The 25,137-nt window shown below is 48.9% G+C and overlaps 1 protein-coding gene across 3 annotated transcripts in view; it reads right to left on the reverse strand.

Moving 5' to 3' along the window:
- LOC142302089 (basic phospholipase A2 homolog APC-K49-like) overlaps positions 1-25,137 on the reverse strand; it is a 57,853-nt gene that overhangs the window by 24,799 nt on the left and 7,917 nt on the right. For all 3 annotated transcript variants that reach the window (XM_075343169.1, XM_075343170.1, XM_075343168.1), the window contains one exon: positions 13,343-13,449. In XM_075343169.1, coding sequence (XP_075199284.1) covers positions 13,343-13,449 — 107 coding nt within the window. The remainder of the gene's footprint in view (positions 1-13,342; positions 13,450-25,137) is intronic.

Raw genomic sequence — 25,137 nt, forward strand, 5'->3', positions numbered from 1 at the left:
GGAGGAAGAATACTGGCAGATGAGGGCTGACATGGAGGCCAAGTTTCCCCAGTGGTTGGTGGATCTGTACCTGCGCCCCCCATGCACCCCTGAGGAGATTCAGGTAACCCCTGCAGCTACACCAGAGAGTCCCCCGCCTGGGCCAGCAGGAGAAAGTCCATCCCCAGTCCTGCCATCAGAGGAGTGCCAGGAAGAACTAAGGGGGAGAGGAGGCCAGGAGGCAGAAGGGCTAACTCCGACGCCAGCCGCAGCAGACTCCTACTCAGAGCCGGAAATGCTGCCATACTCCCGCTGGGACGAGGAGGACCTGACCCCCTCTGCAGAAGAAGAGCTGCCTAAGAGCTTCACCTGGGAGCCCACAGGCATGGACCCAGCCCGCAAGACACGGCGCCACAGAACACAGTGTGCTCCAGCCCCACAGTCTCCAGAGCAGAAGGAAGTCACCGCCAGAGACCTACAGGAGAAACGGTCCCTGAGAAGGGCCAAAAGCCAGGCTAGAGGACCCCTGTGTTATGGCGTAGTGGAAGACTTTAATCTGAGAAGCGGCTATGGATTTATCGTAGCACCAGGAATAAAAGAAGGGATATTTGTAAACCGCAGAGATGTGAACGCTCATCTGCCAAGAGGACACCCTTGCAGAAATCTAAAGATGGGAGATTCCGTTCAGTTCACCCTGCATCAAGGCGAAAGAGGATTGTATGCTCTGGGCGTAACGCTATGTCCCAACAAACCCTACAGCCATCCCATGCAACAAGAAAGACAAGAAAGACAAGAAAGACAAGAAAGACAAGATAGAGATAAAGAACCAGATGTAGAAACAGATGAAGACCAAGAACGGAAAGATAAAGATCCTACAGATGAAGAAAGAGACAAAGAGCAAGAAAGTCACAGGTGCCAGTGCCCAACGTGCCCTCGCCCTAGTGAAAAAGAGGAGTAAAGAAAAGTAAAGTAAAGTAAGAAGTTTTGACCAGTTAAAGTTTTGAAAAGTTTTGTTTTGCAACGTTTAAGCATGTGCCCACAAAAACTATTGTGAGAAATAAACTTTAAGGCTATGAACTTGCTATAGCCACAAACTCTCGCAGTGTAAATAGTTACACCAGTGGCACCACCACCAGGGCCAGCCTGTTTAGGGGCTTGGCTCGTCTGCAACCAGGGGGGCCCGTCCGTAGAAAAGGGCCTTGGCTCACCTGCGACCAGAGAGCACGCCTGTTTATGGGGCCTTGGCTCACCACCACAAAGAGGGTACCTGGTCAGCACCAACTGTGGAGGCCGCCTCTGCATCCTGCCAGAAGAGGCTGACGGCGCGGATCCACCAGGCCAGGTATACCCTGAAACCACCAGCCCATGAAAGCCGCCTCTACATCCTGCCAGAAGTGGCTGAAGTCGCGGCCAACGGGAGAGGAAGATTGGAGGAAAGGTCTGGGGAAACGGATGGCCCAGACCTGGTTACCAACAGGACCGGTGACCTGCCTCCTGAGAGGGTTTTGGGTGGGTTAACGGACTTGTGGGTGGAGGGTGGTGATGTCTGATACCTGGTGCTTTAAAAATGTTTTACATGTTTTAATGTTTTATGCATTTTAAAATGTTGTCTTGCAGCCCGAGGACGTGCTGGTGATAACTAAGGGGGAATGTGGCGCCCCTGACCTGGTCAGGCACCACTGAGTACTGCACCCATGCTGGGGACAGTACAATACAGGTAATCCAGAAGGCTGACCGGGGTGTGGAACACAGGCGCATAGTGATCAGGTCTCACGCATGTACCTAAGAGAGGACCCCTGGGGATCCCAGGAGGGGGCAGAGCCTACGCCTTCACTGGAATAGTGGAGGGGGCGAGAGCCTCCATCTCCTCTCAAGGGGTGTGGTGGAGAGTCTGGTTGCTAGGTGGCGTAGGCAGACACAAGTGGGGAAGGAAAGAGAGATAGGAGGAGTTAGTTAGAGCTGGGAGCTCGGACTGAGGAGATGTCAGCAGAAAGAGCAGAGATGGAAAAACCCACCAGTGAGTCGGTTAGAGCAGAACTCCATAGGGCTCAGTGAGGAGCAGACCTGTGGGGCTGATGCTGTCTAACAGCGCCCGCGCAGTGACTACAGACGGGGGAGAACGGTCAACTAGGAGTGCTGCCTGAAAGCCAGCTTCAGCTAGAGAGTGCACGGAGTGGGAAGTAAGGAGACTTCTAGAGAGCACCAGGCCCAACCGGGCGGCAGATCCCGAAGCGAGGATAGATTCACCTTTCCCTGCTAAACCTGCCGGTGTGGGGCTCTTACAGCCCACACCACAACAACCAAAAGCCGCAGCCACGTAACCGCAAGTAGGGCCCATAGGTCACAGGAGGCAAGAGGCTGGAGTGGCCTGGCCCGGGGAACAAGCACACGGCAAAACAAGAAGGGGAGAGAGGCTTGGAGCATCTTCCCTGGGTGACCCCCATAGGGACTCAAAGTCGGGGTCACCCCAAACCACCAAGGGCTAAGGAAGGCGAGTTTGTAGTCACCCTCATACAGTCAGCCGGAAGGATACCTGGTTCCCACCTGGTTTATCCCAGCTACGCCCGGGTTACTCACCCTGCCACCTGAAGTGAGTAAAAACCCTGAAAGACACTCTGCCTGTGTGTGGTCATTCTGCGACTTGTGGTACTACAGCTTTACAAAGGGCCCTGGGGCTTGCCTCACTCTCAGGAGGCTACTACACCCGACTGCACCCACCATCAGCCCCAGGCGTCCTCTAACCTGCAGTGGCGGTCCCCTCTGACCGCAAATACTGAGAGTGGCGTCACGATCAAACACTGAAGATTCCCTACCTGTGACCAGATCCAGCTACGTGGAGTCCCTGAAGGTATGCACCGATACAACACCTGCGGGGCTTCACAACGCCACCCACGGTTGTGGTAATTGTACCACCGCTGCTCAGTGTGGGGGTCCCAGGGATGGTGATGCGGAGCAGCCAGGTGTTGTGTTGCCCCTCCGTGGGTAGGGGTTAGTGATCCCGGGGCCCGGTGATGGCTTGTGAGGTGCAGGGCTTGGTGGGCGCAGGGACGCGGGGACAGCGCTGTGCCTTGCGGCACTGTGGTACTCACTCAGCCTGAGACGTGGACACAGTTTGTACGGTAAACCAAACGGCTGGTAGGACGGTCCCACAGACGGCTGCTTTGCTTTCCCGGTAGGTGACGGTGATGTCCCTCTTCCTTGCACCTGTATGTACGGATGGTTGCGATGGGTCCCCACCGGTAACCCGCTCCCCGGCTTCAAGCTGGGCCGGAGGAGCACTACACTTTGCCCGCAGGCGCTGGCCCTCAGAGACTGGTGCCCTGGCGGTGGCGGTGCCTCTGTTGTACAGGTTGGACTGTTGCCTTCAATCGGGACTTGGTTGTTGGGGGAATCTACGTCCCCTTCACTGACGGATTCGGCAAATTTGGCGACTCCTAGCCTTGCCGGGGTCCGAGAGGCCCCTGCCCTGGTGCTGACTGTCCTTCGGAACACTGCTCCAGACCACCGGGCACACAGCCAACGGGGTCCTTCCAGGAACTTCCAAACGGTCCCCCTCCGGACAGTCACCGCCGTCGCTGACCTTGCTGTTCTAGCCCTACACAAAGCTGGGCTCTCAGGCTTCTCTCTGCTCTGTCACCACTTCTTGCTTTCCTCCTTTACTCCTTTTCTTTCCTCCACTTTCACTTCTTGGTTGTTTACTCTAGCCCTTCACTGGACTTCACGCTTCCCCTGCCCGGGGCTATCTTGTTTACACAAGCTCGCCCTGAGCTCGACTGCTCACACAAGCCCTGCCTGGGCTACTCTGCTGTTGACACAGGCTCACCCTGGGCTCGTCTGCCTGATACTTCCTGCCTCCAGAGTTGTGAGCTCCTCGGTGGGTGGAGCCAACCGCCTGGCCCACCCCCTGGTGTGCATCATCAGACTCCTGGAGGAAGGCAACAAGGATTTCTGGTTAGCAGATGTGCCTACCTGGAGTGTGGGGTGTGGTGGTGTTGTGACCGGTGTCCCCTGGCTTGCCCAGGGCGACACAGAAGCAGTGGAGGATCTTGTACATACAGAGGAAGGATTGACACACAAGTCGTGGGGACGGCAAGACTTGTACAGCAAACCCTTCTCCATCTCTCACCATAGTTACCCAGTGCCCAGTCAGCAACATGTAACTCCCCTGTCCATGCTTACTGGTCCAAGTATCTGTGGTGAAATGCACCCTGTCACACACAGAGTTTCTCATGGAATCGGTGAGGTTGTGTGCGACCTGCTGTGGTAGCGCGGGCACGCCTTTCTTGGAGAAGGACTGACGACTGGCCATCGGCTCTTGGGGCACTGCAATGGGCATAAGGTCTCGAAAATCCTCGGTCTCAAAAGGGTGTAAAGGCAGCCTTTCTGTTGCCAACAAGTTGCAGATGATGAAACTCAACCTCTTAGGCATGTCATGCCCTTCAAAAATCATGTAAAACACAGCGAGGGGACTCCAACCACAGTCTCCCTCGTTTCCACTAATTGGGCCACACACACCCCACTTGACTGGCATCACTTGATCCCCCTTTTCAAAATGAAACAGATGCTTTGCATGAAGCACTCTCAAAAATACGCGTGCCTTTCCCGTCCCCTGGCTGACCCAGGGGAAGTAAAGTCCTCTGAGAGCCATGTCCACATTGTCAGTGGACAGACACGTGTGCTTATCTGCCAGCAGACCCCCAGCAGCACTGAAGACAGGTTCCGAGAGAACGCTGGCTGCAGGACACGACAAGATCCCCAAGGCGTACGTGGCAAGCTCAGGCAATTTATCCAGATTGGAAGCTTAAAATGAGCAGGGCTCAAGTTGCACAATAATGGCATCGACGTTTCCTTGCATATACTCATATATCTGTGTGTCCTCCTCTTTTTCCTTGTCCTCTTTTGTTTTCGCATGAGTATATGTCCTTGTCACTTTCCCATGTGTTTGTGTTGTGTTGTGAGTTGTTTGTCACCTTTTGGACACCTTTGAGGGTGTTTTCTAGGTGTTTTTATGTGTTTGTGAATGCCTGCCATTGTTTCCTATGCGGTTCGAGTTCGGTTCGTCGAACGTTCGACGAGCCGAACTCGAACGAGACCTCCGTTCGACGAACCGAACTCGAGCCGAACCACGGCCGGTTCGCTCATCTCTAGTCATTTAGGACAACATTAAATCATTCAGAGACCCTCAATCAACTTCCGGAGTGAGTTTGCTGCACTGAAAGTAAAGGGGATGAATAATATTGCCCGCCCCTGTGCCACCCCCATGCCAGCAGCCGGTGCTGCTCGGATTTGGATCTATGGTGCGGCTCGAGGGATCATCCGGACCTGGGGGTCGCGCGGATACTCCGAATAAAAGGGGACGTATTTTTAAGGGATTGTTTGTAAGATGTCTGTGACGCCACCCACAGTGTGTGTGGTGAGATGTAGCAACACCGCTGCCATTGCAGGGCTCCCGGGGATGTTGGGCTGGCAGCTGGATGTTAACCCCTCCGTGGGTAGGGATGGATGTCCCAGGGCCCAGTGTCTCTGTGCGGAGGATGGTGATTGCACGGGTCGGCGCACCCGGCCAGGCTGTGGATGTTACTCACGATCAAATAAAGCACACGTGTCCTGTGGTAAACCAAGGGGATGGTGGCCGGCTGCCGCAGATGGATGTATCTGATCCCACACCCGGGTTGATAGTCAAAGCCTCTCTCCTCTGCACTCAGTGTGTTGTAGATAGGACTTCCCGGTGTGAAAAACGGGAGTCCGCTCCCGGTCCTTTGGTTGGGAGCTGTGCCCATCTGACGCTGACCCTTGGGATCTACGGGCCCTGGCGGTTGCCCTATCCCTCTCGGTGGGTGGTTGTCTACTTTTCGGGACTTAGGTTGGGACAGGACCTAAAATCCTGCCCTCTATTGGTTAATTAGCTAGGCCGTCGGTGCCGGTCCTGGCTTCAGGGTCCAACTACCCCTTCTGTGCACACGGTTTCCGGGTTGGTTCTCCGGTGTCGGTACCGTCGGACTCCAACCCTGTCCCGGTCCAGCTAGGATCCCCGGTAGAGTTGAGCGCGGTTCGCGGTTCTCCAGTTCGCGGTTCGAGTGATTTTGGGGGCTGTTCTAGATCGAACTAGAACTCGAGCTTTTTGCTAAAGCTCGATAGTTCTAGTTACGTTCGAGAACGGTTCTAGCAGCAAAAAGCAGAGCTTTTTACAGCTACAGTGTGCAGGAGCCATCGCTGGCAGCCTGCCAGAAGCTGGTAACCAAGATAAACATCGGGTATCCAAGCAAAGCTCTTTGGTTAGTAACCCGATGTTTATCCTAGTTACGTGCAGGAAGCCCACACTTCTCCGCTCAGCTCACTCCGCCCCCTCCTGCACGCGGCATGTGCACACACACATACACACACACACACTCACCTGTCCCCAGCCAAGCAGTCCACGACACTGACGTCCTCAGCGCCAAATGACCCCGCTAGGCTCCACCCACTTCGCACTCCGCCGCCAGCACACATGACTCCGCCCACCTGGCACTCTGCACACATGGTCCCGCTAGGCTCCGCCCACCTGTCACTCTGCACACATGGTCCGCTAGGCTCCGCCCACCTGTCACTCTGCACATATGGTCCCGCTAGGCTCCGCCCACCTGGCACTCTGCACACATTGTCCCGCTAGGCTCCGCCCACCTGTCACTCTACACACATGGTCCCGCTAGGCTCCGCCCACCTGGCACTCTGCACACATTGCCCCGCTAGGCTCCGCCCACCTGTCACTCTGCACACATTACCCTGCTAGGCTCCGCCCACCTGGCACTCTGCACACATGGTCCCGCTAGGCTCCGCCCACCTAGCACTCTGCACACATGGTCCCGCTAGGCTCCGCCCACCTGGCACTCTGCACACATGGTCCCGCTAGGCTCCGCCCACCTGGCACTCTGCACACATGGTCCCGCTAGGCTCCGCCCACCTGGCACTCTGCACACATGGTCCCGCTAGGCTCCGCCCACCTGGCACTCTGCACACATGGTCCTGCTAGGCTCCGCCCACCTGGCACTCTGCACACATGGTCCCGCTAGGCTCCGCCCACCTGGCACTCTGCACACATGGTCCCGCTAGGCTCCGCCCACCTGGCACTCTGCACACATCGTCCCGCTAGGCTCCACCCACCTGACACTCTGCACACATTACCCCGCTAGGCTCCGCCCACCTGTCACTCTGCACACATGGTCCCGCTCGGCTTACCTGCGGTGATGAAGTCCCGACCTCAGCGCTGTCACTGTCCTCCATGGCCGCCGCTTGTCACATCACCTTCTCTCGCTTCCGACCCGAGACTGACTAGCGGTGACGTCACGGGCCTCTCGAGATACTTGGCTGTGAAGATGATTGAACTCAGTGACAGGTGCTGTCAGCAGTGCAGGAGATCAGCGCAGGTAATGTACCTCGCTGACAGCAGCACTTGTCATCCCCTGCAGTGACCTGGGCTGACCCATTGATGTTAGCTCAGGTCACTGCACTGCTCTCCCAGCCAATGGGGAACATCCTGCTCTTCATTGACTGGGACAGTGTGGATCGTCATGGCAACCCCTTGGATTACACCAGACCTGGATTTGTTTTTCTTTCTAATAAATTGGTTAAAGAGGGAATGTATTGGGGAGTGTTTTTTTCAAATAAAAATGTGTTTGTCGTCTATTTTTTTTTTTATTACTGACTGGGTTGGTGATGTCGGGTATCTGATAGACGCCTGACCTCACCAAGCTTGATGCCAGGAGACATTACACATCTGGTATTAGCCCCATATATTACCCCGTTTGCCACCACACCAGGGCGCGGGATGAGCTGGGGCGAAGCACCAGGATTGGCACATCTAATGGATGCGCCACTTCTGGGGCGGCTGCGGTCTGCTATTTTTAGGCTGGGGAGAGTCCAATAACCATGGACCTCCCTAGTCTGAGAATATCAGACCCCAGCTGTCTGCTTTACCTTGGCTGGTGATCCAATTTTGGGGGGACCCCTACGTGTTGTTTTTTTTTTAATTATTTATCTAATTTAAAATAACAGCATGGGGTGCCCTCAGTTTTGGATTACCAGCCAAGGTGAGGTTGCCAGCTGTAGTCTGCAGGCTGCAGCCGTCTGCTTTACCCTAGCTGGTTACAAAAATAGGGGGAACCCTACGTCATTTTTTTTTCCATTTTTTTGGCTAAATACAAAGCTAAGCACCCCTTAGTGCCACATGAAAGGCACCAAAGGGTGCAAAATTACAAAATGCAGGAGAGTGGGACATTATGTGTCTTTCTGCCATTATAATGACAGAAAAGACTGATATGAAGTGCACAAGCACAAGAAAATCACCAGAGCGCTCTACGCTGTGAAAAGCAGTAGAAAATGGCACTGGAGTGAACATGTGACCGCCTCATGTAGGATGAAGCTATGGATCCTGGGTAAATTTATGTATTTTCCCTCCTTCAGTTTTTTTGCAGTACACAAACGGAAGGCACACGGATGACAAACAGATGACATACGGACCGTCTACGGAACGGAAACGGATGCCACACGGATGCACCCGTGAAAAAAAAACGAACTGTTTTTTGCAGACCGCAAAAATGGATCGGTCGTGTTAATGTAGCCGTATTCTGATCTGCCGTTTATAAACAGCAGGCAGAAATAAGTGAATAGCGCCCCCCAGCGTCAGAAAATCTCCGGGGTTTCAGGGCTAGCTGAGACCCTGGAGATCATGATTCAGGATGGTTTTTCCGGTCCCCGCTCACGTGATCACAGGTATACACCGTACACCGATGATCACGTTACAGTAAATGACAGCGCCGGTAAAAAATTATTTATCTCCCATCTGGCATGAACAAACATGATAAATCTCCTACCCGGTCCCCTCCGGTCCCCTGGTGTCGCCAAAGTGCCCCCTCTGATTCCCTCCCAGAAATCCAAGATGGCCACGCGCACAGCAGCGCGCCGGCCGCATTCACCCTACTCCTCTGATTTCTGTCGCATGTGCCATGTACCAAACTCCTCCCCAGGCCCTGCCAGGTCACCCCCTATAACACCACCGGTGTTCCTCGGTGTCCCACGGTACCTGTGCAGCGTTGATCCCCCCACGGCCCTTTCCTTCACAATAGACGCTGCCGCATGCACAGAGCGGCTGTCAGCTCAGCTTCCTGTGTTCAGACACAGTGAGTGGTGGTTATGCATCTGTAAGCTAAATGGGCGGCACGGTGGCTCAGTGGTTAGCACTGCAGTCTTGCAGCGCTGAGGTCCTGGGTTAAATTCTCACCATGGGCACCATCTGCAAGGAGTTTGTATGTTCTCCCCGTGTTTGCATGGGTTTCCTCCGGGTACCCCGGTTTCCTCCCACACTCCAAAGACATACAGATAGGGAATTAATAACGCTATATAAATGAATAAATTATTATTATTACTGCAATGCCCTGCTCATGAGGTAAGGAACATAATTGATCAGGAGAGCTATATACTACATTTCCAAATGGAGGGATTTGCTTTTATAGTTGCCCTGCTGAACGACTACCAAACATGAGAGTCCGTTATACGCCACAAGAAAACACATCTAAATAGCGAGCTCTGTTGTTAAGTATTCATTCAGCTGGATAACTGGACTTAAAGGGGTATTCCATCTCCAAGATCCTATCCCCAATATATAGTAGGTGGAATAGCAATAATATCAGCAAATACCAATATTTGGAAATGTAGAATAGTTCTCCTGATTAGGCATGCCCTTACCTCATGAGCAGAGCAGGGCATTGCAGCTTTGGTAGCAACCATTACGACATGGACTCTGCTGCTGTGGACCCGGGGAGAGTGAGTGCAGATTCATTGCACCCACACTCCTCACATGAAGGGTCCGCACTCCTAGAAAATGGGGGATACGTTCCCTGAGTGTCTCCCCCCCATATTCTAGACGGTCCAGAGTCGTCGTGGGACCCCTTTATTTTTTTTCTTACAATAAATTGGTGAAAGAGGAAATGTTTTGGGGACTGTTTTTTCAAATAAATTTCTTTTGTCGATTTTTTTCTTGTTAGTACTGACAGTTTATGATGTTGGGTATCTAATAGACGCCATGACATCACAAACTGCTGGGCTTGATCTCAGGTGACTTTACAGCTAGTATCAACCCGATTTATTACCCCGTTTGCCACTGCACCAGGGCACGGGATGAGCTGGGGTGAAGCGCCAGGATTGGCGCATCTAGTGGATGCGCCACGTCTGGGGTGCCTGCGGCCTGCTATTTTTAGGCTGTGAAGGCCCAATAACTATGGACCTTCCCACCCTGAGAATACCAGACCACAGCTGTCCGCTTTACCTTGGCTGGTGATCCAATTTGGGGGGGACCCTACTTTTTTTGTGTAATTATTATTTATAAAATAATTATAAAAAAAGAGCCTGGGGGGACCTCCACATTGGATCCCCAACCACGGTAAAGCTGCCAGCTGTGGTTTTCAGGCTACAGCCGTCTGCTTTACCCTAGCTGGCTATCAAAAATGGGGGGACCCAACGTCATTTTTTTTTTAACTATTTTTTAAATAGAAAAAATTAATGGGCTTCCCTGTATTTTGATTGCCAACCAAGGTAACGGCAGGCAGATGTGGGTGGCAACCCGTAGCTGTCTGCTTTATCTGCGCTGAGAATCAAAAATACCACGGAGCGCTACGTCATTTTTTTTAAAGATTTATTTTTACAGCACTGTGATGTCCAGCAATCAAAATACAGGGAAGCCCATTTTGTTTTTAGTTATTTAAATAAATAATTAAAAAAAATATATATGGGCTCCCGCTGCATTATTTGTATTGCTAGCTAAGGGTAATCCAAGCAGCTACTGGCTGCTAACCCCCACTGCTTGGTGTTACCTTCACTGGCAATGGAAAATCCAGGGAACCATTTTTGATTCTTTTTGCCAAAAAACTACAAAAAAAGGACGTGAGCTTCGCCATATTTTTGTATGCTAGCCAGGTATAGCAGGCAGGTGCTGGAAGAGTTGGATACAGCGCCAGAAGATGGCGCTTCTATGAAAGTGCCATTTTCTGAGGCGGCTGCAGACTGCAATTCGCAGCAGTGGGGCCCAGAAAGCTCAGGCCAACCTGTGCTGCGGATTCCAATCCCCAGCTGCCTAGTTGTACCTGGCTGGACACAAAAATGGGGCAAAGCCTACGTCATTTGTTTTCTAATTATTTCATGAAATTCATGAAATAATAAAAAAAGGGCTTCCCTTTATTTTTGGTTCCCAGCCGGGTACAAATAGGCAACTGGGGGTTGGGGGCAGCCGTACTTGCCTGCTGTACCTGGCTAGCATACAACAATATGGCGAAGCCCACATAATTTTTTCAGGGGGCAAAAAACTTCTGCATACAGTCCTGGATGGAGTATGCTGAGCCTTGTAGTTCTGCAGCTGCTGTCTGTCTGTATGGAGAAGACCAGACAGCAGCTGCAGAACTACAAGGCTCAGCATACTCCATCCAGGACTGTATGCAGAAGTTTTTTGCCCACCAAAAAAATTACGTGGGCTTCGCCATATTTTTGTATGCTAGCCAGGTACAGCAGGCAGCCACGGGCTGCCTCCAACCCCCAGTTGCCTATTTGTACCCGGCTGGGAACCAAAAATATAGGGAAGCCCGTTTTTTTTAATTATTTCACTTATTTCATGAAATAATTAAAAAACAAATGACGTGGGCTTCGCCCCATTTTTGTGTCCAGCCAGGTACAACTAGGCAGCTGGGGATTGGAATCTGCAGCACAGGTTAGCCCGAGGTTTCTGGGCGCCTCTGCTGCGAATTTCAGTCCGCAGCCGCCCCAGAAAATGGCGCTCTCATAGAAGCGCCATCATCTGGCGCTGTATCCAACTCTTCCAACAGCCCTGGAGCCGGGTGGCTTGTAGGGTAATCATGAGTTAATACTGGCTTTGTTTTACTAGCCAGTATTAAGCCAGAGATTCTTAATGTCAGGCACGTTTGACCCGGCCATTAAGAATCTCCAATAAAGGGTTACAAAAAAACACCACACAGAGAAAAAATACTTTAATAGAAATAAATACACAGACACATTAAAGACTCCATCTTTATTACCCCCTGTCAGCCCTCCACGATCCATGGTCTTCTGTCTTTCTCATTCAACAAATGCAGCTCTGCTACATCACTGCTGCATGGGGGAAGACGCTGCTTCCCGTGCTGCCTTCACTCCTTGAAGGCTGCACGGGAAGCAGCGTGCAGCCTTCACTCCGTGAGAGATCAGTGCTGCTAGCGGTAACAGCGGTAACGCTGACAGACGCGTTACCATAGCAACAGGGCTCCGATCATGTGATTCCCGGAGCCGCGGTTAGCGGTGACGTCACCGCTAACTGCATTGCTATGGCAACGGTGATCTCCGTTAATGACCGGCTGTGTCAGCCTGTCCCTAACGGAATGGGGAGTCGACCGTGTGCTAGAGCATGTCGCCGGTACACGGCGATACACAAATGTGCACCGTGTACCGGAGAGTGCAATGACAGGTCCTACATGACGCGTCATAGTCATGTGACCAGTCTGTAGCTAATGAGATAATAGCCACGTGACTGGTCACATGGCTATTTTGACGTCACGATAGGTCCTGCATCACTGCTGGCAGTGCTGGTTACCGGGAGGATTCAGCGATCATCGGATGGAATAGCGGCAGGAGACAGAGTGCAGGAGGGATCACGGGGACCGGTAAGTGTTATGGCAATGTTTATTAACTGCATGTGTACATTTATAATGCGTTTTTATGTGTTTGTGATTGCCTCCCATTATTTCCTATTGGTTCGAGTTCGGTTCGCCGAACTGAACTCGAACGAGACCTCCGTTCGACGAACCGAACTCGAGCCGAACCACGGCTGGTTCGCTCATCTCTAATCCCCGGCTCCATCTTCCCATCTACTGCAGGTTCTGGCTACCGTCTGCCACCTAGGTGTCAGGGCTCCAACCCTGGCACCTCCAGACTACACCTCCAGACTTGAACTCAACCTTAACTTATATGACTGTTTTCCCACCCTGGGCTCTCCAGACCCCTAGGTGGGCGTTTCCTAACCGCCTGGTCCTGCCCACTGGTGTGTCTGTTCTTCCCTGAGGGGGGTGACTAGGGTTTTACGTTGGCTGATTTAATCCTTCGTGGAATTGGTGTTGTGCGGGGGCCTATCTGTGCAACTACCTGGTTTTCCAGGGCGCTACACCCCAATTTTCAGTTATTTATGTTTTAAAAAAGTTTAAAATAAGCAATAAATTTTGTTCAACTTCACAATTGTGTCCCACTTCTTGTTGATTCTTCACCAGAACATTAAAATTTTTATCTTTATGCTGTAACTATTCTGCTCCTCACAATGTCCTGAGCGTCCCGCCCCCGAGGAGATCCCCAAACCTACCGCACGTAATGGTCCCGTTACTGTAGCTGTAAGAGTAACGCATCGAATCACCATTACAGTTGCCAGACTTGATCGCTTTATGGCAGCAATTACGTAAACTACAGCACCTGAGGAGGAAGAGAGAAAGTTTCATAAAACTATTCCACTCGAAATAGCAATCACTGCCGCCATGCGTGCGATGCCCGGGACTCTCACATACACTTGTATGGATGATTTTGATACATGACTAAGGCCGGCGTCACATGGGACAATCTATCATGCGATCGCACAAGCGATCGTACCCGCCCCCGTCGTTTGTGCGTCATGGGCAATTAGTTGCCCGTGGCGCACAAAGAAGTTAACCCCCTGTCACACGTAATGAGCAACGATAAGGTGAGTATTTTTGCTCGTTCACAGTCGTTCGGAGGTGTCACACGGTAGGATATGTCACACGATGCCGGATGTGCGTCACTAACGACGTGACCCCGACGACATATCGCCCGATATATCGTAACATGTGATGCCGGCATAAGAATGGAAATATCACATTTTTTTGTGAATTACTTGGTGTGCAAAAACACAGCTGTGTGAACAATCTGTCATGGTCATCTTTTTTGAGATTAGTGACAGGCTCAAGGTTAGAGTCCCTTTTGTCATCTGTGGCATTACACACTAAGGCTATGTGTCCACGGTAGAATGTACCTGCGGATTTTTCTGCATGAAAATCCGCGACTTTCGCGGCAAATCCGCACCCGCGGATTTGCCGCGGATTTGCCGCGGATTTACCGCGGATTTGCCGCGGATTTTGATGCGGATTTTTTTTTTTTTCCCCATTCTATACTCAAAATCCGCACCAAATCTGCAACAAACAATTGACATGCTGCAGATTTTCGGGAAATCCGCGGCAAATCCGCGGCAAATCCGCGGCAAAATCCGCGGTAAATCCGCAGCGGAAAAATCCGCAGCATGGACACAGCATTTCCAAAATGCCATTGAAATGGCTTGGAAGTGCCGCTGCTGCAGATTTTCGGGAAATCCGCGGCAAAATCCGCGGTAAATCCGCAGCGTGGGCACATAGCCTAAACGTGTGTTTTTTCTTTTGGCAGTCACAGAGTTAATGTAACTTTCCCTTGCTAGCAGCAAGCTCATTAACTCTTCGCAGGTGTTTTCCCTGATGATGTCTTCTGGTCTAGATGAAAACCCTCTGCTCCCTACAGTTGGTGCCGTTTATTCAGTTCATTCTGGAGCTAGGCCTAGAGCTGTGAGAAGGCTGTTGCTGCTGCTGCTGCTGTTTGCTGCTTTGGTGTGTGAAAGTACCCAGTTTTGTTACTTTCTCCTTTCTTTTTTTACCCCACCCTGTACACCTTTTGTAGTCCCCTGCTGATGGTTTTAGTTGTGCATGTGTTTTGTTGTTACCTCTATTTGTATTTGTCAGTGGAGTTTTTGAATTCTGTCCTGGTCTGTCCCACTTAGTGGTATGTTATGGAGGAGGTCTTACCATCAGAGTCAAGGACAGGCAATAGGGAGACGCTGGGGACCCAGAACTTGCTACCTTCAAGTGTACCTCTATGTTGAGGGAAAGCCTATAGTATACTTAATCTGAGGGCCAGAGGAGGGGCTCCCTTACAGTCACCCCCCTTTCTGTCACAGTCGTGCAACATAGATTATAATGGGTGTGTATCCAAGAATTTCACTGATAGGACACGTATGTGACCCACGAACGTCTGTATCAGGAAAAGTAGGGACATAACACCATTGTTTTGGTTTTTTTTTTGCAGGGGGACAGTTGTTTCTATGGAATTCATTGCACAAATAAATAAAAATGACCTGATATCATGTTCATCCAAGTCAGGATGATAATGGGAGCGAAAACAAGAAAACAATACTAAGGAATTTTTATTTTATTTTTCGTGACTAAAAGAATTCTGAATGTTTAGTTTTTCACCATTTTCTGAGATCCAAAATGTTTTTATTTTTATGTTTTTATTTTTCCATTTATCGGGGTGTGAGAGTTTGTAGTTTGTGCAATAAATACCAGGTTTTTAATTTATTTATTTTATTCTAATAAAGTGGGATTAATTTTTAGGGAATTTTTTTATTACACTTTTAACAACTTTATATTTTACTAGCTGTAGTACCTGGCGTTGCCCGGGATAGTAACTGTCTATTTGTCTCTCTCCCAGTCTGTCTGTGTCTGTCTGTCTATCTCTTTCTGTCTGTGTGTCAGTCTCTTTCCCTGTCTGTGTGTCTATCTCTCTGTCTCTCTCTGCCACCACAGAGCCTAAAGGCCCCGTTACACGCAACGACGTATCTAACGATATATTGCCGGGGTCACGGATTCCGTGACGCACATCCGCCATAGTTAGCGACGTTGTTGTGTGTGACACCAACGAACGGTCTTTAACGATCAAAAATACTCACCTTATCGTTGATCGTTGACACGTCGTTCATTTTCAAAAAATCATTGATTGTTGAGCACGCAGGTTGTTCGTCGTTCCTGAGGCAGCACACATCGCTACGTGTGTCACCCCGGGAATGACGAACAACAGCTTACCTGCGGCCGCTGGCAATGTGGCAGGAAGGAGGTGGGCGGGATGTTACGGCTGCTCATCTCCGCCCCTACGCTTCTATTGGGCGGCCGGTTAGTGACGCCGCTGTGACGCCGCACGGTTCGCTGGCAACAGCGATGTGGCTAGGCAGTTAAGTCCGTGTGATGGCTCCTAACAATTTTGTTCGCCACGAGCAGCGATTTGCCCGTGACGCACAAATGACAGGGGCGGGTGCTTTCACCAGCGATAACGCTAGAGATATCGCTGCATGTAACGCCCCCTTTAGAGGGTAAATGCTCACTATTTGATTCACAATTTGTCTTTGATTATATTAGATTCATCTGCGAGTGTTATCCAGTGTTTGGAAGAAATAGTGTTGGAGTTTGTATCAGTCTCTCTGTCTCTCTATCTCTGTGTCTCTCTCTTTTCCCCTCTGTCTCTTTTCCCCTCTGTCTCTTTTCCCCCTCTGTCCCTTTTCCCCCTCTGTCTCTTTTCCCCCTCTGTCTCTTTTCCTTCCTGTCTCTTTTCCTTCCTGTCTCTTTTCCTTCCTGTCTCTTTTCCCTCTGTCTCTTTTCCCTCCTCTGTCTCTTTTCCCTCCTCTGTCTCTTTTCCCTCCTCTGTCTCTTTTCCCTCCTCTGTCTCTTTTCCCTCCTCTGTCTCTTTTCCCTCCTCTGTCTCTTTTCCCTCCTCTGTCTCTTTTCCCCCTCTGTCTATCTTTTTCCCCCTCTGTCTATCTCTTTCCCCCTCTGTCTATCTCTTTCCCCCTCTGTCTATCTCTTTCCCCCTCTGTCTATCTCTTTCCCCCTCTGTCTATCTCTTTCCCCCTCTGTCTATCTCTTTCCCCCTCTGTCTATCTCTTTCCCCCTCTGTCTATCTCTTTCCCCCTCTGTCTATCTCTTTCCCCCTCTGTCTATCTCTTTCCCCCTCTGTCTATCTCTTTCCCCCTCTGTCTATCTCTTTCCCCCTCTGTCTATCTCTTTCCCCCTCTGTCTATCTCTTTCCCCCTCTTTCTATCTCTTTCCCCCTCTGTCTATCTCTTTCCCCCTCTGTCTATCTCTTTCCCCCTCTGTCTATCTCTTTCCCCCTCTGTCTATCTCTTTCCCCCTCTGTCTATCTCTTTCCCCCTCTGTCTATCTCTTTCCCCCTCTGTCTATCTCTTTCCCCCTCTGTCTATCTCTTTCCCCCTCTGTCTATCTCTTTCCCCCTCTGTCTATCTCTTTCCCCCTCTGTCTATCTCTTTCCCCCTCTGTCTATCTCTTTCCCCCTCTGTCTATCTCTTTCCCCCTCTGTCTATCTCTTTCCCCCTCTGTCTATCTCTTTCCCCCTCTGTCTATCTCTTTCCCCCTCTGTCTATCTCTTTCCCCCTCTGTCTATCTCTTCCCCCCTCTGTCTATCTCTTTCCCTATCTGCCTGACTCTGTCTGTCTCTTTGGCTGTCTCTCTATCTCTTTCCTGTCTGTCAGACTCTGTCTGTGCTTATGTCTCTTTCTGTCTCTCTCTATCCGTCTTTCCACCGACATCTTATTACCTCACACATAAGCTTCTTATACTAACAATTTATTTTGTTCCTATAGCAACCAATCACAGCTGCTATTAATAATCTGTAGCTCCAATCAACATTGACTTTAATGGAGACAGGTGTATTGGAGAGTAACTGTAAAGCGCGGGGTTAAATTTTCCTGTCAAAACATAGTCTACGACGTTCCTTAAGTCACATGGGGTGTCTGTGGAAAATTTTGAGATTGTAAATGTGACGGTGCAAATTCCTTTACCGGACATACACACACACACACACACACTTAGGGGTACTTTGCACGTTGCAACATCGCTAGCATCGGCTAGCGATGCCGAGCGCGATAGCCCCCGCCCCGTCGCACATGTAATATGTGGTGATTGCAGCCGTAGCGAAAATTAACTAAGGCAGCTTCACACGCACATACCTGCTCGACGACGTTGCTGTGACTGACGAACTATCCCTCCTTCAAGAGGGAGGTGCGTTCAGCATCACAGCGACGTCACCGCAACGTCACTAATCGGCCGGCCAATAGAAGCGGAGGGGCGGAGATGAGCGGGACATAACATCCCGCCCACCTTCTCCCTTCCGCATTGCCGTCGGGATGCAGGTAAGGAGATGTTTGTCGCTCCTGAGGGTTTACACACAGCGATGTGTGGTGCTGCAGGAGCGACAAACAACATCGTACCTGCGGTAGACCCGACATTATGAAAATGACCGACGCCACACAGATCAGCGATTTATGACGCTTTTGTGATCGTTTATCGGCGCATCTAGGATTTACACGTTGCGATGTCGTTACCGGTGCCGGATGTGCGTCACTAACGACATGACTCCGACAATATTTCGGATGCGATGTCGCAATGTGTAAAGTACCCCTTACACACAGCTTTATATAATAGATTTTTTTTTCTTTAGGCAAAGGAGACATGTAATTGTTTGGAACAAATATAGCAACTGGATAGGGATATACCGTAGGTGAAAGTAGTAATAGCTAGGTAACCCAGCAAAATTAACACGCCTAAAATATAACTTTTAATATGGTATGCATAAAAAGGACTAACAACACTTAAGGTGCAAAATGCACATAAAAATTGTCACTACCTGTGATGTCCTGTAATTGTGTTGGTAGGAATATTCTCTCACAGGAGGACAATATTAAAAGACAGCAGCAAACAGACCCTAATCCCAATGAGCTGGATAGGGAATGAAAGAGGAACAATCTCACCAGTCTTCTGGTTACTTATGGACGAACGTTCCTCCCCAATGATCAGATGATGGAGCTAGCCAAAGGCTAAAAGCGATCCCCTGGTTCCACCAGGTATTCAAAGGATCCACTTATAATCAGCTCCGGTAAACATATGGAAGGGATTTCTCTCCTCAACGCGTTTCATCATACATCCTCAGGAGAGTGGAGTAACAAATCCACATAGAGTATTCCGTGTCATACATAGAACCGGCATATCCGCCAAAAGGTCCATACACAGATCCAAACTTGTTAAGTGTCCTTCATAGGACCGGCAAATCAGCCACTGTATAAATTAAAGAATCATACCATCATTACCAATGACAAAGTTGCCCTGTGTCCCATAGTCCCGCCACAGTCAGTTTAAACTTACCGGGGTCCCGACACCTGGCATAAACACATGCTGCGCCGCCATGACCGACGCCAGCACTCTTTTTAAATAGCAGAGCATTGCCGCTCTGGCGTGTGACATCACATCCGCGTCACGGGTGACCGCCCACTTCCTGTCGGGCGCCCCGTATTGAGACGCAACCTTAGCATTGCGGATGGAGTCTTGGAATGCAGGCCTACTGCGCATGCGCAGAGGGTTCCATTACAATATACCTAATGGGAGCAATGGGTTTTACGAGCCTGCGCTCACTTCAACTAGAATGTTGTAAACCGCAAACATTCATCAATAATGCTGCATTGAGGCAAAGATGCCCCGTATGCAGCAATCCAGATTAGATAAAGCTGTAAGTTTCTGGTACCGGAACAGTATCAAACATTCGTGGCTAATGAAGCAAGTAGGGGAGAAGGGGGAGGGGGGTTGGGGGAGATCAATATCAGAAAGGACAATCTGGTCAGAAGAGCGGAGAGACCTGGGCCCAAAGGATGGAAAGTAAAGTACCACCACCGTAACTGTTAATAACCCTACATTAATTCTGAAACTACCTATCATGTGGGGGTCGGCACCCTAAAAGAACGGTGGATGGTGCCCCCACTCGGCCGTCGTATGATCCTTCTACATAACACCCTGTCACTAAGTTACACAAAGGGTGCAAAGGATAGAATCTCATTTAGGCCCAGAGGTCTCACCGTCCTGAGCCAGAAAATCCATCTGGTTTCCTGTTTTAGGATCAGGTTGTCCCAGTCGCCTCCTCTTATAGGTTGTTGTATTAAATCAATGCCTTGGAAAAAGATGACGCTGGGGTCGCCATTGTGATTTTCATTGATATGTCGTGCCAAAGGAGTATCAATGTTCTTTCTTATGTCTCTTAGGTGTTCACCTACTCTACGTCTGAACTCCCTTTTTGTCTTGCCCACATATTCTTTCAGACAAACACAGGTGGCTTTATAGATAACCCCTTTTGATCTGCAATTGATGAAGTGTTTGATAGTGTAGTCTCTTCCAGTCACACTGGATTGGAATTTCTTCCCTGTTTTAATAGAACCACATGCTACACAACCACTGCATCTATAGCAACCTTTTATGTTGTTTTGCAGCCAAGAAGTTTTTTTAGGGGCAAAATGGCTATGGACCAACCTGTCTCCTAAGGAACGTGCCTTTTTGAAGGTAATTGTAGGGGAAGATGTCACCAGTGGGGCAATATCATCATCCATCTGTAGGACTGACCAGTGTCTGTTGAGGATGCTACGGAGGTCCTCAGCACCATTATTGTAAGTAGTTATGAAGCGTACTCTATCCTCCCTTGAATTGTTTTGTGGACCGGGATTGAGAAGAGTCGTCCTGTTTCTCCCATTTGCTTCATGGAAGGCCTGGTCAATGACCTTCTTGGGGTATCCTCTCTGTTTGAGTCTACTATTGAGATCTGCCGACTGTTTCAAAAAAAGGGGGGTATCAGAGCAGTTCCTTTTAAGTCTCAGGAACTGGCCTTTTGGTATCCCCTTCTTCTGACTCAGAGGATGGCCACTTTCCCATCTTAATAATGAGTTGGTTGCTGTAGGTTTTCGATGGGTACTGGTTTTAATGATACCACCCTCACCCTTTTCAATCAAAACATCTAGGAAAGGGAGTCTTTCATTATTCCATTCAAAGGTGAAGTTCAGGCCAAGTGTATTAATATTGAGGGCCTCTACCATCACTGCCAGTTCTGACTCATTCCCTTTCCACAGCATAAACACGTCGTCTATATATCGACACCAAAGGATTATCTTGTCTGTGGGGATGGATGAGTCTTCTCCAAACACCATAGTCTCCTCCCACCAGCCCAGGGTTAAGTTTGCGTACGACGGGGCACTAGGACTCCCCATCGCAGTACCCCTGAGCTGGTGGAAGAAGGCCCCCCCAAAAGTAAAGGTGTTACACTTCAAGCCAAAATCCAGTAGTTCCAAAACGAAAAGGTTGTGACCATCAAACTGTCTGCCTCTACTTTTAAGATAGTAGTCCGTTGCCCTCAGACCATCCTCATGTTTGATAGAGGAGTACAAGGACTCGACGTCAATACTGACAAGCAGAGTATCATCTTCTATCATTACTCCCTCCAATTTATTGAGAAGATCAGTGGTGTCTCTCAGATATGATCCCAGAGACAAGACAAACGGCCTCAGCACTCTGTCAACATATATTCCCACATTTTGGGTAATACTCCCAATCCCCGACACGATGGGTCTGCCACGTAGGGGTTCAAGCCCCTTATGTATTTTTGGAAGGCAATAAAAAGTAGGAATGGTCGGAAATGTAGGTAGTAGAAACTCAAATTCAGATTTGTCTATGAGGTTATTAGAAAGTGCCCTATCAAGGATCCCTTGTAGTTGATTTGAGTAAATATGGGTCGGGTTACCAGTCAATTTTTCATAGTTGTCTGTCTCATTAAGGATGTTCAAGCATAAACTCTTATATTTGCATACATCCATTATCACGACGTTACCGCCTTTATCAGATTCTTTGATAACAATGTCATCATCATTTTCCAGTTCCATCAGACAATCCATCTCAGATTTTGTCAGATTGAATTTCCTTCTGTGTTTACTCACAATGGATTCTAGGTCCCTGGTTACTAGGTTACAAAAGATATCAATGGAATTGACTTCGTTGGTGATAGGTGGCATTTTTTTACTCCTCAGTTTTAGGTCCGTAAATGGGCCTTTTCCCTCAAGATTAGGGTCGGAGTCTGCCAGATTAAATAGAAATCTCACATCCTCCAGCATATCCTCAGGTATCCCCATTTCTTTACATATTTTTTTATTCTCAAGAGAAAAGTGCTTTTTCCATCTTAACTTTCTCACAAATAGGTTCAAATCCTTGACTGCCTCAAAAAGGTTGAAGTCAGTGGTAGGTACGAAAGAAAGTCCTTTGCTAAGGACTGCCATTTTTGGTGCAGACAAGGTTTTTTTAGATAAATTAATTATCTGATTTGTTCTGTTTGGAGATTCAGGTTTTGATTTGTCGGGGTCTTTTTGCTCCGCAAGTAGTGGCCCTGGTCTAAAAAATGCCCTGAATTATGACCACCTCTATTCTGATATCTCCCTCTGCCCCTATTTTTGTTTTTACGATTACGACCACCACCCTCTGTATCTGAGGCCTCAGTGTCTGTAGAAGTCCCTTCTGTATCGCTTACTTTATTAAATCTGTTAATAGGAAAAAAGTAGGCTTTATTGTCTCGGAAATCCTGTTTATCTCTAATATAGAATTTATGCTTTTTTTCTTTTAGATGGTATTGGTGTTTTTCAATAGTATTCTGCAGGGCCGTCTCTTTGGCCACAAATTCACTCTCACCCACAAATTTCCTTGTGGTTTCGGTTTGTTCTTTTAGTTGGATATCTAGATTAGCTAAATTCTTTTTTTTTTCCTCTAATAGCAATAACATCAATTTTAGGGAACATTCAGTAACTTCTTTTTGCCATTTAGTAGTAAGTTCAGGATTTTTATACCGAAAATTAGGGGTTAGAGAAATTCTGAGGTTGCGAGGTACGATTTTTTCTTTTAAGTAGCACTCAAGAGATTGAATCTCCCACCAGGAAGTAATTCTATTTTTGTAAACCTTAGTAAGTTCTCTGAAAGCACCATTCATAGATGGCGTGTATTTCTTCTGCACAAATGACCCTTCAGAAAAGACCTCCCTTGCTTCTGAGGCCCATATACTTGTATCTAGTCCAGTAGCCAAGAAACCAGCCATATCTATATTACCAACAAATATAGCAACTGGATAGGGATATACCGTAGGTGAAAGTAGTAATAGCTAGGTAACCCAGCAAAATTAACACGCCTAAAATATAACTTTTAATATGGTATGCATAAAAAGGACTAACAACACTTAAGGTGCAAAATGCACATAAAAATTGTCACTACCTGTGATGTCCTGTAATTGTGTTGGTAGGAATATTCTCTCACAGGAGGACAATATTAAAAGACAGCAGCAAACAGACCCTAATCCCAATGAGCTGGATAGGGAATGAAAGAGGAACAATCTCACCAGTCTTCTGGTTACTTATGGACGAACGTTCCTCCCCAATGATCAGATGATGGAGCTAGCCAAAGGCTAAAAGCGATCCCCTGGTTCCACCAGGTATTCAAAGGATCCACTTATAATCAGCTCCGGTAAACATATGGAAGGGATTTCTCTCTCTCAACGCGTTTCATCATACATCCTCAGGAGAGTGGAGTAACAAATCCACATAGAGTATTCCGTGTCATACATAGAACCGGCATATCCGCCAAAAGGTCCATACACAGATCCAAACTTGTTAAGTGTCCTTCATAGGACCGGCAAATCAGCCACTGTATAAATTAAAGAATCATACCATCATTACCAATGACAAAGTTGCCCTGTGTCCCATAGTCCCGCCACAGTCAGTTTAAACTTACCGGGGTCCCGACACCTGGCATAAACACATGCTGCGCCGCCATGACCGACGCCAGCACTCTTTTTAAATAGCAGAGCATTGCCGCTCTGGCGTGTGACATCACATCCGCGTCACGGGTGACCGCCCACTTCCTGTCGGGCGCCCCGTATTGAGACGCAAACTTAGCATTGCGGATGGAGTCTTGGAACGCAGGCCTACTGCGCATGCGCAGAGGGTTCCATTACAATATACCTAATGGGAGCAATGGGTTTTACGAGCCTGCGCTCACTTCAACTAGAATGTTGTAAGCCGCAAACATTCATCAATAATGCTGCATTGAGGCAAAGATGCCCCGTATGCAGCAATCCAGATTAGATAAAGCTGTAAGTTTCTGGTACCGGAACAGTATCAAACATTCGTGGCTAATGAAGCAAGTAGGGGAGAAGGGGGAGGGGGGTTGGGGGAGATCAATATCAGAAAGGACAATCTGGTCAGAAGAGCGGAGAGACCTGGGCCCAAAGGATGGAAAGTAAAGTACCACCACCGTAACTGTTAATAACCCTACATTAATTCTGAAACTACCTATCATGTGGGGGTCGGCACCCTAAAAGAACGGTGGATGGTGCCCCCACTCGGCCGTCGTATGATCCTTCTACATAACACCCTGTCACTAAGTTACACAAAGGGTGCAAAGGATAGAATCTCATTTAGGCCCAGAGGTCTCACCGTCCTGAGCCAGAAAATCCATCTGGTTTCCTGTTTTAGGATCAGGTTGTCCCAGTCGCCTCCTCTTATAGGTTGTTGTATTAAATCAATGCCTTGGAAAAAGATGACGCTGGGGTCGCCATTGTGATTTTCATTGATATGTCGTGCCAAAGGTTGTGTAGCATGTGGTTCTATTAAAACAGGGAAGAAATTCCAATCCAGTGTGACTGGAAGAGACTACACTATCAAACACTTCATCAATTGCAGATCAAAAGGGGTTATCTATAAAGCCACCTGTGTTTGTCTGAAAGAATATGTGGGCAAGACAAAAAGGGAGTTCAGACGTAGAGTAGGTGAACACCTAAGAGACATAAGAAAGAACATTGATACTCCTTTGGCACGACATATCAATGAAAATCACAATGGCGACCCCAGCGTCATCTTTTTCCAAGGCATTGATTTAATACAACAACCTATAAGAGGAGGCGACTGGGACAACCTGATCCTAAAACAGGAAACCAGATGGATTTTCTGGCTCAGGACGGTGAGACCTCTGGGCCTAAATGAGATTCTATCCTTTGCACCCTTTGTGTAACTTAGTGACAGGGTGTTATGTAGAAGGATCATACGACGGCCGAGTGGGGGCACCATCCACCGTTCTTTTAGGGTGCCGACCCCCACATGATAGGTAGTTTCAGAATTAATGTAGGGTTATTAACAGTTACGGTGGTGGTACTTTACTTTCCATCCTTTGGGCCCAGGTCTCTCCGCTCTTCTGACCAGATTGTCCTTTCTGATATTGATCTCCCCTAACCCCCCTCCCCCTTCTCCCCTACTTGCTTCATTAGCCACGAATGTTTGATACTGTTCCGGTACCAGAAACTTACAGCTTTATCTAATCTGGATTGCTGCATACGGGGCATCTTTGCCTCAATGCAGCATTATTGATGAATGTTTGCGGTTTACAACATTCTAGTTGAAGTGAGCGCAGGCTCGTAAAACCCATTGCTCCCATTAGG

Source organism: Anomaloglossus baeobatrachus, chromosome 4, assembly GCF_048569485.1.
Source record: "Anomaloglossus baeobatrachus isolate aAnoBae1 chromosome 4, aAnoBae1.hap1, whole genome shotgun sequence".
Lineage (NCBI taxonomy): Eukaryota > Metazoa > Chordata > Amphibia > Anura > Aromobatidae > Anomaloglossus > Anomaloglossus baeobatrachus.